Source organism: Castor canadensis, chromosome 12, assembly GCF_047511655.1.
Source record: "Castor canadensis chromosome 12, mCasCan1.hap1v2, whole genome shotgun sequence".
Taxonomy (NCBI): Eukaryota; Metazoa; Chordata; class Mammalia; order Rodentia; family Castoridae; genus Castor; species Castor canadensis.
This window is the reverse complement of record NC_133397.1, coordinates 127908884-127926527: the sequence shown is the minus strand read 5'-3', so window position 1 is coordinate 127926527 and position 17644 is coordinate 127908884. Positions and strand designations below refer to the sequence as shown.

General features: G+C 47.7%; 1 protein-coding gene and 1 long non-coding RNA gene across 3 annotated transcripts in view; one reads left to right on the top strand and one right to left on the bottom strand.

The window, feature by feature from the left end:
* Nucleotides 1-1062: 1062 nt before the first annotated feature.
* On the bottom strand, nt 1063-9866 carry LOC141414964 (uncharacterized). The gene is made up of 4 exons (XR_012439989.1): nt 9464-9866; nt 7830-9156; nt 4205-5358; nt 1063-3327 (listed from the first exon to the last, which is right to left on the bottom strand). It is a non-coding gene; the product is annotated as an uncharacterized lncRNA (long non-coding RNA).
* Nucleotides 9566-17644, top strand: part of Slc44a3 (solute carrier family 44 member 3) — a 72108-nt gene continuing 64029 nt past the window's right edge. For both annotated transcript variants that reach the window (XM_074050946.1, XM_074050945.1), the window contains exons 1-5: nt 9566-9657; nt 9862-9969; nt 12935-13077; nt 14442-14578; nt 15357-15450. In XM_074050946.1, coding sequence (XP_073907047.1) covers nt 9631-9657; nt 9862-9969; nt 12935-13077; nt 14442-14578; nt 15357-15450 — 509 coding nt within the window. In that variant the 5' untranslated portion in view covers nt 9566-9630. The remainder of the gene's footprint in view (nt 9658-9861; nt 9970-12934; nt 13078-14441; nt 14579-15356; nt 15451-17644) is intronic.

The following is a 17644-nucleotide window of genomic DNA, read 5'->3' as shown; positions in this document are numbered from 1 at the left end:
GGTCACGTTATGTGGTAAGCATAACAACCTTCTAAATTAGCCATTTTAAAGATAAGGAAACAGGCTGGCAGGCATCTGTTAATCTGCCCAAGATCACACAGCTGCCGTGCGTTTGAGAATAGTTTTATGAAAGGCACTTAAACTGCTTTTCCTGAGAAGCACTGACTCCTCACTTGGGCCCAGGAATTAACTAAACACAGGAGAAAAGCTTGGCTTCTCTGCCTCCATTTTGTATCCGTTGTCCTTTGCTCTGAGCCATTCTCTCCTGCAGCCACCTTGGAATCAAGGAAGGACAGGAATGATGGATAACATCTTTATGACAAGGGACTGAAACGTCCCCTAAGGAACAGTGGAGCCTTGCAGGACTGTCCTCCAAATGAGGACAGTTCCCCATAACGATGAGGGTGCACCCTGGAGCAGGAGCAATCATCCATCTCATGGGAACCAGATGGCTCCCGTCAAGTGATGACAGCGATAACTTCTCCGGAACCCTTGAAGAACCAGGACTGAGATACTCACCAACAGGCCATGCCTGTGACTGGGACTGTTGACTGTGTATACCTTTCATCCTTTGCCCTAATTCTTTGTCTACTTTGAACTAAAGCTTGCATTGGTATCCCAAAGATGGCTGAAGATGAGCTGAGTGCTTACTTGCCTCTTCCCACGGCAGGTCCCAAGCTGTGTAATAAACCTCCTTCCTCTGCCTTCCCCAGGCCTCTCTGTTTGGCATTTAGGGGTGAGTGTCTGGACCTGATGCATGGAAACCCAGGAGTTTGGGCCTGGTGTAGGAAACTCTGGTTTGAGCTTCACAGTCGAGTCACTCCACCTCAAAATCGTCAGTGATCCCTGGAGAACTAAATAAGGAGTCTCTTAAAGGTGCATTTGTGCTTTTAAATGCTCTAAGCAGAAATCAGTTCATTCCCGAAAGTGCTCAGTGTTCCGTTCCGAGACAACTTTCAGATTTGGTAACCACATCAATTTAATAACTTTTGAGCATGAAACAATAAACATAAATGGAGAGCATAAGATGCCTCAAAATTTCAGAAATATTAAAATGCAATAAATAAGTACCAAAAATTGAAATAAACGTGAGGAAGTTATCTTGGACTCAGGACAAGCTCAATGGTTGACTCGACAATGCGGACACTGGTTTACAGCGCCATCTGCTGTTCACAAGGGGGAACTACATGAGCCCTCAAGACCAGAGTCCACCTGGCCTTGGAAACCTTGACACTGGGGGGCCACTCTGTCCTCCAACTCGTATAAAACCTAGATATGGGATAAGGGGAAATAAGAATAAGAGGTGAAGACGGGGGAAAGTAAATAAGATGGGAGAGAAATGGATAAGCGAGCCTGCGAAGTCTACCATCGCCTCTGCGTCATGGGATCTACTCATTTTCTCTATCTGGTGTTTGATCCCCAACCTGTTTCCGTTTTTTACCTTTTTCCAGAGAGCAAGCTTTTGTTTTTATTGATCATCTCGTACATTTTTGTTTTCTGTTGCACTTGGTTTTTCTGTCATTCGCTTTCTCCTACTTGCTTTGGGTTTTTGTTTTATTCTTTACTTCTTTTCTGCTTTGGGTTTCTGGTTTTCAGACATATGCCATATGATTTTAAATCGTAGAATTTCAGAGCTGGAAGGAAACCCAGGGGAGCCTGGCTCTCCTTTCTCATTTTACAAAGAGGCCCAGAGAGAAAGGAAATTTCCTTCTAGTCTACGGTACCTAGGTTTCCAAATTTGATTTATTGCTCTTTCTCCAAGCACACCGCCATGTTCCCCTCCTCCCTTCCCTGTTCTGCTTCCCCTCACTCAGCACAGAAAAAGGTAAGTCTGTCGGGTTAATAAAATTCAAGTAAGAAACCTCTTCCTCAAAAGATCTGCATAGAGAAACTTTAAAATCAGACCCATTTGTGACGGTGGGTAGTGGTCTTAGTGGTCTTCCTGTCTTCACAAGACCACTCCAAATGGACAGGTTACCTGTTGAATGAGAAGGGAGAAAAAAGTCACAGGTAACCAAATGCAACAAAACTGGATGGAAAAAAACTTATTCTGCTTTCTAGAAAGCTTGTGCTCGCATTCATTAAAAACCCTGGGATTTTTATGAAACACTTGGTGAGAAGAAAGACATGGTATCTTGATTTTCTAGTGATCCATGTCCAACAGAAATGTAGTCTTACATTTCAGACTAGACAAACGAGCACTGCCACTCATGAAATTTACTGAACAGTGCGTAAAAACGCAGACCTCGGAAAGTTGTAAAGAAGCTGACGTTTGACTTGTGGGACTCAGTCCTGCCTTTTTGCCACCCTCGGTTTTCAGAAGCCACGCTGGTCTTTGGGTCTCTTCCTCTCTGTCTCGACCTTCAGCAAGGGACGAATCCAGTGTTAGTCTTCCTCATCGTGGATTTCTAACTCAAGGATCCTCACTGGGGCCATTTGTATTTTAGGTTTTTCTCGAATGTGAGTTGTTTTCTCCAAGTTATGAGATCTTTTATTAATCAGGTAGGGTAGGCATGAAGACGCTTCCCAAGTGCCTTGGAAATTGTTCCTTCCACTCAAAGGCCCTGCACATTTCACAACAAATTAAGTTGGTCATTCCTCCAACAGCACTTTCTTTTCTTTTTTCTTCTTTGGTGGTACTGGGCTTTGAACTCAGGGCCTCACATTTGCTAGGCAGGCATTCTACTGCTTGAGCCACTCCACCAGCCCTCCAACAGCACTTTCCAAAACGTTTTGTACCAGTGCTAATACTTGTTAGATACACACACACACACACACACACACACCAGGCACAGATGTACGTCCTGTGGCTAGGTCTTAATGTATTGGTGAACACTACAATGCTCTAAGGGGGAAATGGAGAACAGGGCTTCCAAAACAGGACATTTTCTTCAAGGAGCATCTACAGGTCTAAGATTTCTCAGGATTGACAGATGCATCAGATCTCCGGGACCAGAAGGAGTCGTTACACAGGCCTTTGGTTAGAACTCATGGCTTCTCAAGACTGTGCACCGTGAAGACGCCATCTCTGAGAGGTGTCTCAGATACAGGTATGAATACCTGGTGAAGGGAAGTGGGAAGTTTCTTGAGGTCATTCATAGGAGGACCTTGCCCTGCCCCAAAGGAGGAGCCAAGACGTGATTACGATCACCCACGTCTAACTAACTGGAAACAGTGGCAGGAAGGGAAGCCAACGATGGTGCCAGCTATTTGGCCCTGGGGGTCCATTCGTCCAATTTCCAGCCGATTTAAGGACTCATTCCACAGTCTGACCATTCAGCACTTCCCCGCAGGTGGAGAACTCTATGGTTAACTGGCGTGGTCAATCTATAAACGGTGAACATAATTTTGAAACCAAGCATGAAAAAAATGTTGAATAAAAAAAGTCTAGTTGACCCTACCAATGCACCACCATTTTTATAACAGCCCCTAAAACAAGCAAACTAACCTATACTATTTAAGGGGCAAATAATGAGATAAGCCTATTTAAGCAAAGCAAAATGATGAAATTCAGCTGTCCAGGCCTTTGTCCATGCTGTTCCCCTTCTGCCTGGGGCACCCTCCCCACCTTCCTCCGCCTCACTATTTCCTATCCACCCTTCACCACTCATCCTCTCCCAAGAAACTCTGAGGAACCATGGCGCTGGGCAAAGAGCCTTCATCAGTGTTATCATCAACCCCCAACTGAGCACAACCTCCTAGAGGGTGGCAAATTCTCCTTCTGGGTGTTTGTGCCCTTTAGTTGGTCCTAGTCTGGTAGAGAGCAGGTGCTCAGTCAATCTTTATTTAGGCTAAAAATAACCAAAGGTCCAGAGACTAGATTTCTGGTCCAAAGATTTCAAGGAGAAAAGATGGACCAAGCTGGGAGCTGGGGTACATGCCTGAAATGGCAGCACTCAGGAGGTGGAGGCAGAAGGATCACCAGTCCAAGATCAGCCTGAACTAAATAGCCAGTCCAAAGTCAAGGTCATCCTGGGCTAAATAGCCAGTCCAAGGTCAAGATCAGCCTGGGCTAAATAGCCAATTTAAGATCAGGCTGGGCTACCTATCAAGAACCACCTCAAGAGAAGACTTTCTGAAATTCCCAGTGTCCTCATCCTGAAATTACCACAACAGCTGGACATATATCTTGCTTGGCTTCCTTCCCCCTACGTCCTTATCTGTCCCTTACACAAATGGCACAAGGGGCCCTGGTGCCCCTTACCTGTCTCATACATCTTGTGCCATTCTTGGATCAGAGTTCAATCCCAACAGCCCTTGCATCCTTCCTCTCATTCTTTGCTTCCAGTCTGAGGGATGTCTTCCTGGCTGGCAGGAAAGCAAGGTGATGGGGAAGGCACCTATCAGTGTTCCTGGCTCACTGGAGCTTCTAGTGATTGACTCTCTAAGGCAAGCCTTTTCTTCTTCCTGGAAGATACTTTACTCTGATACTTTATCAGAGTCCGTATCAGGATGTCATCCACAATGTGTCATGCTGGGAACTGGATCCCAGGAGCTGGTGAGGACAGGGAGAAGCTTGGGGAAAGATGGATGATGGGTGGTGGGAAGTCTGGCCTTTCTTGGGTGCTGGTCCCAAAGGACAGGAATGCACAACATGCAGAAACTCAGCTGAAACTCCCGTCTGCACCCAGGGCACCTGAGCCCAGGTGTAAAGGCCAGCACTGGGGAGTAAAGACCCTGAGCAGCCCTATCTGTGTCTCTGAGTGGTGAAAATGCATTGTGTTTCCCATTTTCATTCTACTGAAGGCTGCTTTTGATTTGGTGAGCTTAAGCCACTTACATGTGTTGTATGTGATGCTTTATTTGGGAGGCAACATGGCAACAGTGGTCCAAGTGTGGGCTCTGGATCAGATTGCCCGAGCTCCAGTCGTGATTCTACCACTTTCTAGGAAGTTACTGAACCTGTTTTCTCACCTGTAAAATGGACAATCTCGCAGTGCCCACTTCCTGGGGTTATTGTGAGGACTAAGAAAGAAACACTCAGAAAAGCACTTGGAACACACTAAGGGCTCTGGAAAGGTAAGTTATTGGTAGCAGTTTTATGTGTACTGTCATGTTTCACGTTATTAGGATCTGGAGGATGCTTCTTCTAGCGTATCTGTCTGTATGGTGACTGTGCCTGGAACTGGTTGATAGATCCTGAGACCCAAAAGGCTCCTTCTTCACATCATTATGCAGTCACCCAGCTTTCACTTTAGCTGTGTCACTCTAACAGGCTTGCTCTTTGCTGGAGACACAGAGTGTAATTGCACCATCAATTAGAGCTGCTCCATGTGGAATGGTGTCAGCAGAGTCCGTCATGTCTTGTGACGATGAAAAACATCCATTCTGCTTACACCAAGGAAACTCATCTCCATTCTGTTGTAAGAAATTACAGATGTTTTGAGAAAATGTTTTGTTAAACCAGATACTAAACTCCAGCAACTATTGTGGCTGTATTTATTTCACTATTTTCACTTAACGCTAAATATACTTTATATTTTTTTAAGAATTTTAAGAACACCCCAAAGTCTTCTGAATGTACAAGGTTAAATTGTGTACTGTCTGGGAATTTGACACTCATTGGTTTAGGTAATTGGGTTTTCCGCTGCAGTAGACGTGCTCTTACTGACCTGCTGGGGCTGACCGTCTCACTCCATCACTGGGTGACATGGTCGCCGTGCCACAAACTAAAGTCTGCAAGTCTCATTGCTGAGAGTGCGAACGACATTCTGTGCATGCATAATCATAGCCCTTAAAATTAAACTGCTGGGGTTGCCATAAATATTTCAAAGTACTGGAGGTTCAAATTATTTCATGATCAACCTTTCACATTTGATCTATCATAAAGCTGAAATTTCAATAATAGGACAGAAACTTTTTAACAAGGCTGCCATTTAACTTACATTTGTTCATCTTAGCTTTCACATGGATAGTTTTATTCTTTGAACTGAAGCAATAAAACCCTCTTCTCCTAAGAAGTCTTAAGAGGGTATCCTATATATTCTGCTTTGTCTCATTTTCTGTAAATTTTGTAGATGAATATGTGCCTAAAAATAAATACTTTGCATATAACTAAAAAAATTCTTGTTATTACACTTTCTTTTTATTCCTTTTCTCCTCCCTTCTTGGCTTTCATTGGACAGGATTTTCTTCTGCCACTTTAAAAGGTTTCTATTCTATTCTTTCTTTATGGTAACTGCCCTGGAGACTTCAATTCATAGATTCACAAAAATTATCCCTGATTTCATCTTCCTCCCAAGCTTCAGTTTTGTTTTTACATTTCAATGTTCTTGAACTCTGTTGGGTGGAAATGTATTCAGGTTATAAATATCGAACAACTCAGGTTTAGGAATGGTTCTGTCTGAATCTTCCCTGTCTAACCCATGGAAGTTGCTATTCAATGTGACTTTTCAGGGTGACACAAGGGGCTTGCCCGTGAACACAAGTCAATCCACACTTCCTTCAGCAAAAGCGTGCTGCTAAGAAAATGTCAGCTGAACCCAGTTTGCTGAGGACACAGCTGGCTTGCATGCTGGGACAAGCCCTTTATCTCGTTGACAAATAGTTTGTGTGACACCGTTCAAGCAGCACTTCTTCAGGTCGCTGTCCGAGCCCCACGCACCTCACAGTCTTGGCACTGTCTAGAATGGTAGTTCTGGGTTGTTATAAAGGTACTCTTCTTCGTTTCTAGACAATTTTTTAGAGTTTAAAAAGTCAGGTTTAAAAAAATATAGTTTGCATACAATAAAATTCACCCTTTACGGTATACAGTTCTATAAATTTTGACAGACAGCATTAGTTAGCCAGCACCACAGTCAGATGATGGAGTAGTCACTCTGTCACTCCAAGAGTTTCCATGAGGAGGGTGACATGATGGAATATTATGCACTCATGTATTAAAATGGAAAAATGAGACCTGTTGAAGCTATTCTAGGAATGGGAGGAGGGAAGATAAAGGAGAATGATGAAGGGGTGAATTTCAGATATATTTAAGCATTTTTGTAGCTGTCACACTGTACCCCCAGTACAACAATAGTAAGACACTAATAAAATCAAAATTAAATTTATAAAAGTTCCTTCAGGCTCCCTCATCCCCAGAACCTGACAAGCACTGATCTATTTTCTACCTTTGTCTTTGTACAATGTCACCTCAGTGGAATCACAGAACAGTTGGTTATCTCTGGCTTCCTGTACTTAACATGGTTTTGAGATCCGTCTATGTCATTGCTTACATAAGAAGTTATTCCCAGGGCTGGGGTTGTGGCTCAGTGGTGGAATGTTTGCCCAGCATGCATGAGGCTCTGGGTTCGATCCCCAGTACTGCGAAGAAAGACAGGAAGCAAAGGAGGGAGAGAGGGAGGGAGAAGGGAATAAAGAAAGCTTGCTGAGTAGCACTTCACTGTGGATTTCTCACAGTTCATACAGCTGTTCACCAGTTCCTGGATATTTGGGTTGTTCATAGTTTTTATAAATGTGAATATTCCTAGCCTTTTAAATGCTTTTGCTGCTGTATCTCACATCCCTTGAGTTTGTCTTCATGTTTGATTACTTCCTCCAACAAATTCATCCAAATAAGTCTTTTATACAAATTTTTGAAATATATTTTGATATTCGAGTGATAATCTGGTTTAATAAAAATTCTGAGTTCAATATAACTGTTACAGATGTTGAGATACAACCTTCCTTCCTTCTTTCTTTCCTTCCTTCCTTTCGACTTTGACTTTTCTCCATATGGCTTCAGATTTTTCCTCCCCACCACTTTCTATCACTCCCTGTCAGACTTTTGTCACTGTCACAGAACACCTGACATGATGAATGTAAGAGAAGAAAGGTCGACTTGGGCTCACAGTTTGGGAGTTTTCATCCATGGCTGGCTGACTTCATTGCTGTAAGGTGTGGTAAGTCAAAAACGTCATGGCAGAGGAAAGCTGCTGCCCACCTAGAGGCCTGGAAGCAGAGAGGAGTAATGGGATGGGACAGGGCCACCATCTACCCTTCAAAGCCACTCCCGGTGACCCACTTCCTCCAACCAGGGCCCATCTTCCACAGGTCCACAACCTCCCGATGCTTTACTCAGATTTCCACTCTATCCTTGGATTAAACCATTGATTAGGTCAGAACCCTCATGATCTGCTCATCTCTGGAAAGCCTCACAGACACATGCAGGGGAGTGCTTTGCTGATCTCACACTCCCCTTCCAATCAAGTGGACAGTGGAGTTTGTCCTGATATGTCAAAAGACTGAAACACAAGCGACTTTAAGAAAGTAGGCTTTCCCCACTATCTCTGGAGAATTGCCATAACTATTTTTCCAATCACTGATTGCCTTTCAGTCATAACTATCCTATTAGTTATCCTACATCATTCGTAAATTGTACCAATAACTGTCCATCCTAATTTTATTATTCCTGCCAGCTATCACTGTTGGTTTTGGTTTCATGATTTTTCCTGTCTCGCTGTGATATCACAGTTGGTCTCCTTAACTGTATTTATTGGGTGTATTTAAAACCCCGGGACCATCTGGTCCAATAACTCAGTTTCAGATGGTCCAGGTTATTCAGCTGTGGTCTTTGTGTAGTTGTACTTCTGTCTAGTTCTTTATCCTGTGAACACCTGGTTCCTGGACTTTCAAACACTGTCTGACAACCGTGCATGGAGAAGGCTGCTGAGCTTGGAGTGGGAAGACTGGGATAAGCCCCTAAGAAGGGCCATCTTAGCCATTGTCCTCTGTCCCCCCATGCAATCAGGTGCTGCTCTTGGGGGCAGCAGCTCTGAAAGGAAGCAGAGCCCTGTGGAGGAAAGGGCAGGAGTTGGTGGGGGGCCACAGGAGGGAGGTCTCTGCAGTTTTTCTGGTTCTGTACCCCTTTTGTGCCCATCTGACAGCACCTGGAAATCTGCCCCCCAACCTTTGCTTCAGTGGTTGTTAACCTGCTCAACCTTGAAGCTGAACTCAGGTGAGCAGTGAGGGACAGAGGTAAGGGCAGGAATGCAAATGGTCACCCACGCCCTCCCACTCAGCACACAGAAGAGTACGCTGTTCCCCAGGATGGGCTGCTTGGGGGAGCCTGCAGCTTCGGGGTACACCTTGAAATCACACCTCTCAGGCCACTGGGTTGTACTTTTGCATCTCCTCCAGCCAGGTGCAGCCCTGCGGGTTGTGCCTCAGTTTCCCCATCTGTGGATTAGCAGTAACAATAGTTTCCCAGTTGCTGATTGTTCAAGAATGCTTACAGAGTCTGGCCCACAGGGAGCGCTCCCTGCCTTGTCACTGCCCCCCCCCCCCCCGCTTGGGACAGATTTTGGGGACCCTTAATTCACCCTGCTCCTCACCACTATCACCGCACGCTGCTTAGGACAGATCTGGGGGACCCCCAATTCACTCTGCCCCACACCAATGTCACCTCCTTTCCACTAGGGACAGACTTGGGGACTCCAATGTGCCCTGCCCCACGTCGCCGTCACCGTCCCGGCTGGGGACAGACCTGGGGACCCCGGTGCCCCCGCGAGGCGCCTGGCTTCGGCAGGTGCACGGCCGCGCTGACAGCCGGGTAGGAAGAAGGCGGCCCGATGTCGCCGGTCAGGTCACCGTGTCCGCTGGGCGGCGCTGGCCCGAGCCCGGGGCCACCAGTCGGCAGAGGCGGCGGGCGCCATGCAGGACCTGCGCGCCGGGTCGCCGGTAAGCGCGGCTCAGCCCGGGTCCCCGGGCCGCGAGGGACGGGGGCCACCTCGACCTCCAGGTGGGGACCTAACGTCCCCAGGTGTGCCCAAGGCTGCAGGAAACGCCTCGGGTGACAACTTGGGTGCTGGCCGCAGCCTTCCGGGGCCGGGCTGGGCTGAGCCCACCTGCTGCTCTTTTGCTCAACGCGGGCTTTTCTGGAAGGTTTCTGCGGAGAGAAGTCCCAGGCAAAGACAATGGCGACCCCAAATCCACAGGAAATGCACCGACCCCGCCTGGCTGCTCCTGTTCTTTCTGTTCTGGACGGGTCTGGTAAGAAGCTGCTGGGCGGGGATGAGGCTGTGTGTCCCCAAAACAAACGTGTGGGTGGCTCAAAGTCTGTGCTGTAGTAAGGCCCCTACCGTTAGCCCAGGGTGACCATCAGCGAGTTTGGGGCGTCCTGATCCCCACTTTCTACCCTCTCCCCTCCCTGGACCGCTGTCTTCTTGCTGCAGGCCAAGATTTCTTGGCAAACTTTCTCCATGAGGAGCTGGTTCTCCCCTCCAGTCTGAATTCTCACCATCTGAGCGCCACCAAGTCCTCTTGGTGCCCTGGCAAGGACGATCCAGACACACACTGCTTTCACTTTACTCCAGCACACACCGGCTACCCGGAGCCTGTAATTAAATAGGTCACACTTGTCCCCACCCTGGCTTCCAGGTGTGCCTGATTGCAGACACACCTCCTCACGCTCTGCCCCGTTAGTCCTGGGAGTTTTTTGCAAGCTGAATCTTGACACTTTTTACACTTGTTTTAGAGTTGTAGGTCCAGCAAAAAGCCTGACTCAACTTTTCCAAAGGCCACGTTCAGGAAACAAGCTGTCCTAGCCGCAGGGTAAATGACTAACTTCTAAAGCCTGATACTGGCTACCGTTGCTGAGAGGAATTCAGTTTAGATCCTAAAACATCACACTCCTTTCCAAGTCGGACAGGCTTTTCACCTGCTGACTTTCCAGACCGGTTTGGCATAGACAGACAGCCGTGGTCACATGCTCAGAGAAGGTGGGGTCTGCAAGTCACACCAACCTGTTCTTCCCTGTGTGGCCCTGGAGTCCTTCTGCTCACCTTCCTCATAGGTGCGGCAAACGTGTTTGACCTGGTTCTGCTGTCACACAAATGCTAGACCAGCGGTCCTGCCGTGTGCTGCAGCCTTGACCTGAGGAAGTTGCCAGAATCTCAAGCAGGGACGTCTCTTGCAGACTGTGTTTATCTTTTCACAAATACACAGAACCCTGGACCACTTCTGCCTCTACTTCCCTCTCCGGGCTCCTCTCACTCCTCTCCCTTTCTTGTTCACTTTCCAAGGTCCGTTTCCCAGGCACAGTTTACAGTGACCTCCTCAGTGGCCACACCACACTAGTAAACACCCCCACCCCGCCCCGTGTCACCTGTCACGTGGAATTGCAGTTGTATGTTTGAGGTCAGAGCAATGTCAGTTTAAAAGCCATTGGTGTTGGGGGACTCGGCAAAACCCGAATCTCCCCCCAAAACCTTTCCATTCCTCTCCATGAGCATTACAAGAGAGATGTCACCTGCAGGATAATGGAGCATGAAAAAGAGCATTGGTGGGCTAGGCAAGGGCATCCGGTCCCCCTCCTCCCCCTAACTCCAAAGACAATCAGAACTCCACACTCCACACTGGAGGACAGAAGGCCAGCATGTCAAGGCTGGGTGACTGTACCATGCCAGAAAAATCACCTACAGCCATGAAGAGAAGAATGAGTGACCCTGGCCAGGTGCAATGGCTCATGCCTGTCCTCCAAAATTCTCAGGAGGCAAGTTAGAAGGATCACAGTTCGAGATCACCCCTGGGCAAAAAGTTAGAACTTTCTCAAGAATAAGTTGGGTGTGGTGGATCACACCTATAATCCCAGCTACTTGGGAAGTAGAGGTAGGAGGTTCTTGGTCCAAGGCTAGCCCTGGACAAAAGGTGCAAAACTCTACCTGAAAATAAATAAAGCAAAAGGGACTGGGGACATGGCTCAAGTGGTAGACCACTTGCCCAACAAGCACAAGGCCCTGAGTTCAAACCCAGTGCCAGGAATAAAAGAATAAGTGACTCTGCCTCCTAGCCAAGGTGACCCACTTATTCCAAACTCTGGTCAGTTAGACCAAGGCGGGACTTGGGTATAGGAGGGCAAGGAGCCTCCTCCCCACAGCTCTGCAAGTGACATGTCCTCCTTCTTCTGGACTGATGCCTCGAGGGCAGGGGCCAGGTTTTCCTCATCTGTGTGACACCAGTCACAGAGTCTCAGGCATACACCCGGCAAGCAAATTAGCCATGAATGTGGAATGTCTGGAACGTGTTCTGTCAGAGCATATGTCCTTACCATTTTGTTATTTTTATTTTTTGCAGTGTTGGGGTTTGAACTCAGGGCCTCAAACTTGCTAGGCAGTTTTTCTACCATTGAAGATACCTGGCCAGCTTGTATTGGATGAGATAGGGTGTCATGAAATTTTTGCCCCAGCTGGCCTTGAACCAAGATCCTTCCAATCCCCACTCCTGGGTAACTGGGATTATAGAAGTGAGCCACTGCTCCTGGCCCATACTATGTTATCGAAAGGTGTGTCTGTCCTGGAATGAGCTTGTTAGTGTGGCATCTATGTATTACCGATTGGCAAACTCGTGCCACGGGGAGAAACCTCAGGGGTCTTCGTGGAGGGCCTGCTGTACATCTCAATGAGCAGGTGTTTAAAACGAAATTTGTAAGTGTTTCACACTTATATAAAATTGGATAAAAATGGCTATTGATAGAAGATGTTCGGGTCCTACAGAACTCCAGAATTCTCTTTTTCTTGCGCTTTTATTTTGTGAATTTTAAGCAAGTGCTCCAAAACTCCATGCTCAGATTTATTGTGAAGAATTATTTTAAAAACACATCAACTGTGTGGCCTCCACAGACTTCCCCAAAAGTAAGACAAAAAGAAAATATTAAAAGGAAAGAAGGAAGGCGGAAAACTCAGAAAATAATTAGCTTCGCCTTCCCTGATGCATTTAGATAAACCAAAAGCCTCCAGGAAAAAATCAAGTTGTCCCAGTGCAGTCTGGCCCCAAACTAAAAATGGCAGACTTTGAGGACAAAGGTAAGAAGAGAGGAGGGCCTGGGACATGTCCCCTCTCCTCCTCACCCTGCTGAGGCCAGCACCCAAAAGCAGGTGACCGGGGGCTGGGGAGCTGGGGACGTGGGGACCGTGTCCCGCCTGTGTCCAGGTCCTCACGCGCCCGTGTTTTGTGCCAGGTGTTCATCATGGGCTATTCCGTGGTGGCTGGAGCCACGGGCAGGCTGCTCTTTGGCTACGACAGCTTCGGTAACGTGTGTGGCAAGAGGAACTCCCCAGTGGACGGGGCCCCATTTTCTGGGCAGGACATGACCCTAAAAAAGTAAGTGTCTGATAAGTCCCCAACCCATAGAGTACCTCATTTCAAAACGCCGGATAAAGCAGCCATTTAGTTAGAGCCTGGGAAATGCTGTCCAACTCCAGACTGGGAGGCCAAGAGTGGCGGGGAGGGTGCAGTTGTAGCATCAGCCGGTCCTGAGTTCAGATCCAGCCTGCACTGCTTTTCAGCTCGGTGACTTCAGGCACAGCCTTAGCCTCTCTGAGCCCGGTATTCATCTTTTGAACCTGGTGATTACACCCATCTCTCCAGGTCACATTGGGGATCCTCTGAGACACTGTGCAAGCTAAAACACAACACTTGCCCACGCGTCTGTGTTTATTCATAGCTCACCAGCATCACGGGAAGGCCAGTGCCCTGTGGTTCCACCTATCTGAAGACTCAGGGTTGGTGAGAAGGGAGAACTGGGTGTCCCATCAAAGGGGAGCAGAGTTTCTGTGTCCAGATGAAGGGTTCTGTGGATAGATGGCATTAACACAATTTGTAAAGTTTTTAAACAAACTACAGATTGACTGCACACACAGGAAATCTGTCCCCTCCTCTTGCACCCGGAGGACAAGTGGCTTCTGGGCCCTTGTGGAGGTTCTTCCCCAGCTACAGCCTGCAGGACCTCCTGGGACTTTCCGTGGGGCCTGCTGAGCGCCAGGCATGGGCCACAGAGGCCTCTGCCCTCATGTGACCAACGGCACCAACCCACATCGTCCCTGTGTCTGCACTCACCCACAGCTGGACATCCTGGCTCTGCAGCTGCCCATTGTCCCCTCCTTCCCACTTGTCACCTCCTGCTGTCCCAATTGTCTCTGACATCTAAGAGGACACCCTCAGGTGTGGATTGCAGGGAATCTGTGGGTCATTCATGCCCCCATATCTGGAAGCCACAGGCAGTGTGACCAGTCCTTCCCTTCCTTGCTGACTTCTTGGGTCATTCCCTGTACTGTGTCACCCAAAATGTTGAGCCTAGAGAAGGAAAATATTTTCTCAGTACTGGGGATTTGAACTCAGAGCCACACACTTGCTAGGCAAACACCCTACCGCTTGGGCCACACCCCTAAAAGTCCTTTGTCTTCTAGTTCTTTTTGGGGACAGGGTCTCATGTGTTGGTGATCTTCCTGACTCCGCCTTCTGAGTAGCTGGGATTAAAGGTGTCCGCCACTGTTCCTGGCTTGAGAAAGAAAGTCTTGTTACCACTTGAGTATGGTTCCCAAATTGTGCAGCTCTGAAGGTGGCCCCCGATTGGTGTCACAAATGCTGAGTTACGCTTAGTAGTGGCCACAGGGTTTTCAAAGCTCACAATTAAACCAGTGGCAGGCGGTGCCCTGAAACGCACTTCTGTTCATCCATCTCCTCAGACATGTGTTCTTCATGAACTCCTGTGACCTGGATGTCAGGAAGAAGAGGCCGGGTCCTACCGCCCTCTGCGTGTCCAGCTGTCCTGAGGAGCAGCTCAACACCCTGGAGGAGGTCCAGCTCTTCGCCAACACCAATGGTAGGCACCAAGGGGCCGGTCCACGCCCCCTTCCCAATGCCCTGGGTCGGGTCACCTGGGGGACCCAGATGGTAACTTACCTGTCACTGCTATTTCTGGAAACCTACAGATTGCCTTCCTTGCAGGGACCTCTTCTTGTGTGGAAATACTGTGAGCATTTTCTCCTGAGCTTGTTCAGCTTCATCCAGGTCTGTCTGGACTTATCTGAAACCCAGGCTGCTCGCCTCCATAGAGGGCCCGGGGCCGAGGGGAACAGCAGACAGTAGGACCCAAAGGCTCAAATTGCCCACAAGAAGATTCTCTGATGAAGGTGTGGGGCCAGTGGACTTGCTAGTTGGACCGTCATAAGTTGTGGCCAAAGAGTTTGTGTGTACAACGCCAGCCCACTGCTGGATCGTGTCATAGGATTAAACAAGCAAAGGAAGGAGAAAGAAATCCACGCCAACCCTCTGTAAACCTTGCCTAAGGAATGGAGTGCCAGACTTCAAAAATATTTTCAAAACTGGGCTAAAAATATCCAGCTCCTGTAATAAATCATCTTCAAATAACTTCAAATAGTTCAGGCACCAATCTTGTTAGTTTTAGTGTTAAATTTGGAGAGGGAAGGAAAAGAGGTCCTAACTCAACCTCAGATTGCAAGGCTGTTCTTGAGTTTAGGCCGCCCGTTTTCTAAGTCTGTCTTCCTCTTGGTCTGGTAAAATGGCTGAGGTTCCCTCGCTGGCTCCCCAGGGTGGTGGCAGTAGAACAGGAGTGCAGTCGGTGTGTCTTCTGCTTCCAGGGTCTTTCCTGTGTGTCTACAGCTTGAATTCCCTCAACTACACCCAGAGTCCAGACGCAGACAGGCTGTGCCCCCGGTTGCCAGTTCCTCCCAGGTAAGAGCATCTGTACTGTCCTCGCCCATCAACAAAAGTTGCTGTGTGCCTGCTGCTGCCTGCTCCTCGTCTGGGCACCGTGGAGATCACAGGAGACACCGGGAGAGCCCACAGGGGCTTCAGTCCACAAGCAAGAAGGGTACGCCTAGTGGACAGTGGTCAGATCAGGAGGACTCTGCAGCAGTGGCCATCAGAACGGGACATAACAAAGAGTAGCACAGAGCTTACCAAGCGAGTGACCGGACAGGGGTGTGCACTTTCTTCTCTAGGTAATTATTACAAACAAATCATCCACATTTATGTACTCACTGCAATCACACGTTGCTTTTGGGGTTTGTTTGTTTGTTTGTGATACTGGGGCTTGAATTCAGGGCCTTCACCTTGAGCCACTCCACCAGCCCTTTTTGGTTTGGGGGTTTTTTGAGATAGGGTCTCGCAAACTGTTTGCCCAGGCTGGCTTTGAACTGCAATCCTCCAGATCTCTGCCTCCTGAGTAGCTGGGATTACAGGCATGAGCCGCTGCACCCAGCTACGTTGTTAATTTTTATAGCTCTATGTCCCTCCATAGGAACAGGCCTGAGGGGAGGGCAAAGCTGAGTAAGGGGCCCACACCTTTCTTCTCAGTGAAACAGAAAGCACAGCCCTTGTCAAGAACTTCCTGGGTTCGCCTCTTGCAGGGTCTAACTGCCCTGTGAACAAGCATATTCACGCTGTGACACCTTAGGAATATCTGTAAAGCAGAGGTGGAATGAAGGATCAGTGACAGCCAGGAAACAGGTCCCATGGCACATTTGAGAAGGCCAAGGGGACAATACAACTCACTGTCACCATCAGGGTAGTCAGGGGTACTTGGAGGAGGACCTGGATGGATTTTGCATTGCGATTGTTTAAAAAGTCTAACTAAGTATGTTTACATCAAATAAGAATTGTATGCAAAATCCCTGGGAAATAATGGTAATCAAAGTAAACCATATAATAAATTTATGTCACAACCCAATACACGCACACCTTCATACTTCTGTACATAAAACCAAGGGAACTCTCACAAAATAAGACTTCTGTTAGCTATGATTTATCTAATAGTTCCTATTCTACTGTCACTTTTAAAAATAGCTTATTTCTGCCAGGCATGGGGACCCATGCCTGCAATTCCAGCACACAGGAGGAAAAGGCGAGAGAATGGAAAGTTTGAGGGCAGTGTGAGGTTCGCAGAGACCCTCAGAAAACAAAGGCTGGGGCTGTAGCACAGTCACATAGTCACAGCACTTGCCAGCATGCACAAAGAAAAATGAATTTCATAATTTTCTGGTTCAAAGTACAACTTGGAAATGCTAATCTTACAGGGTTTTACCTACACAGGGGCAGACAATAATTAGCCATCTCCGTGGCCCTCTTTCTTTTCTAAAATGCATGCTTGTGTTATTGGTACTTGAAGGAGGAAGGAAGGATTTGCAGGGGGAGGACTCATTCTATTTTTCTGTAATATATATATATTTTTAATTCTGGTTATTGTCAGATATCATAACCTTGTCTCACTGAAACATAACTGAACCAGTTTTAGCAGGTTCAAGGCAAATTATTTAACACTTGGAAGGAGGGATGTTTTAGGGACATACTTTGATGCAATTGAGAGCGGATGGACTTTCTAAGTTTGCTATTTAAGCGGAGTTGGACAAACTCCCCAATTTCACACGAAGTTTATATCCTGATACTGGCGATTATCAGGGTGAACCCTGAGCTTTGGCTACTGCCGGGTACTTTTCTAGGCTTCTTTGAGTGTCTTAACTCACTGGGGCCTCACAGCATCTCTATGCTGGAGGGATTCCTCTCATCCCTGCCTTTCTGCTGAGAGGACCAACGCAGAGAGCAGGGAAGGTCACACAGCCTGCAAGGGGGAAGCTGGCGTCCAAACTCGGGCAGCATCCATATTTCTTTCCCTGATCCAGTACAAACGGCCAAGGCTAGATGGGACTGCTCGTGAGTGGCCTCCTCAGACTCAGAATGAGCCGGGAGGGAGAGGAAAATTACCCGAGCAGTGTGTCCTCAGGTCACCGCCTCTTCTACCTCTCAAGCCAGTCCCAGCCCTTTTCACCCTCATGTGGAGGCCTTTCCAAAATGAAGACAAAACTGTTGATGGACTGGCCTTTCTTGGACCAAGTGAGGGAGACAGAAATAGTCTGGCAGACTCCATTTC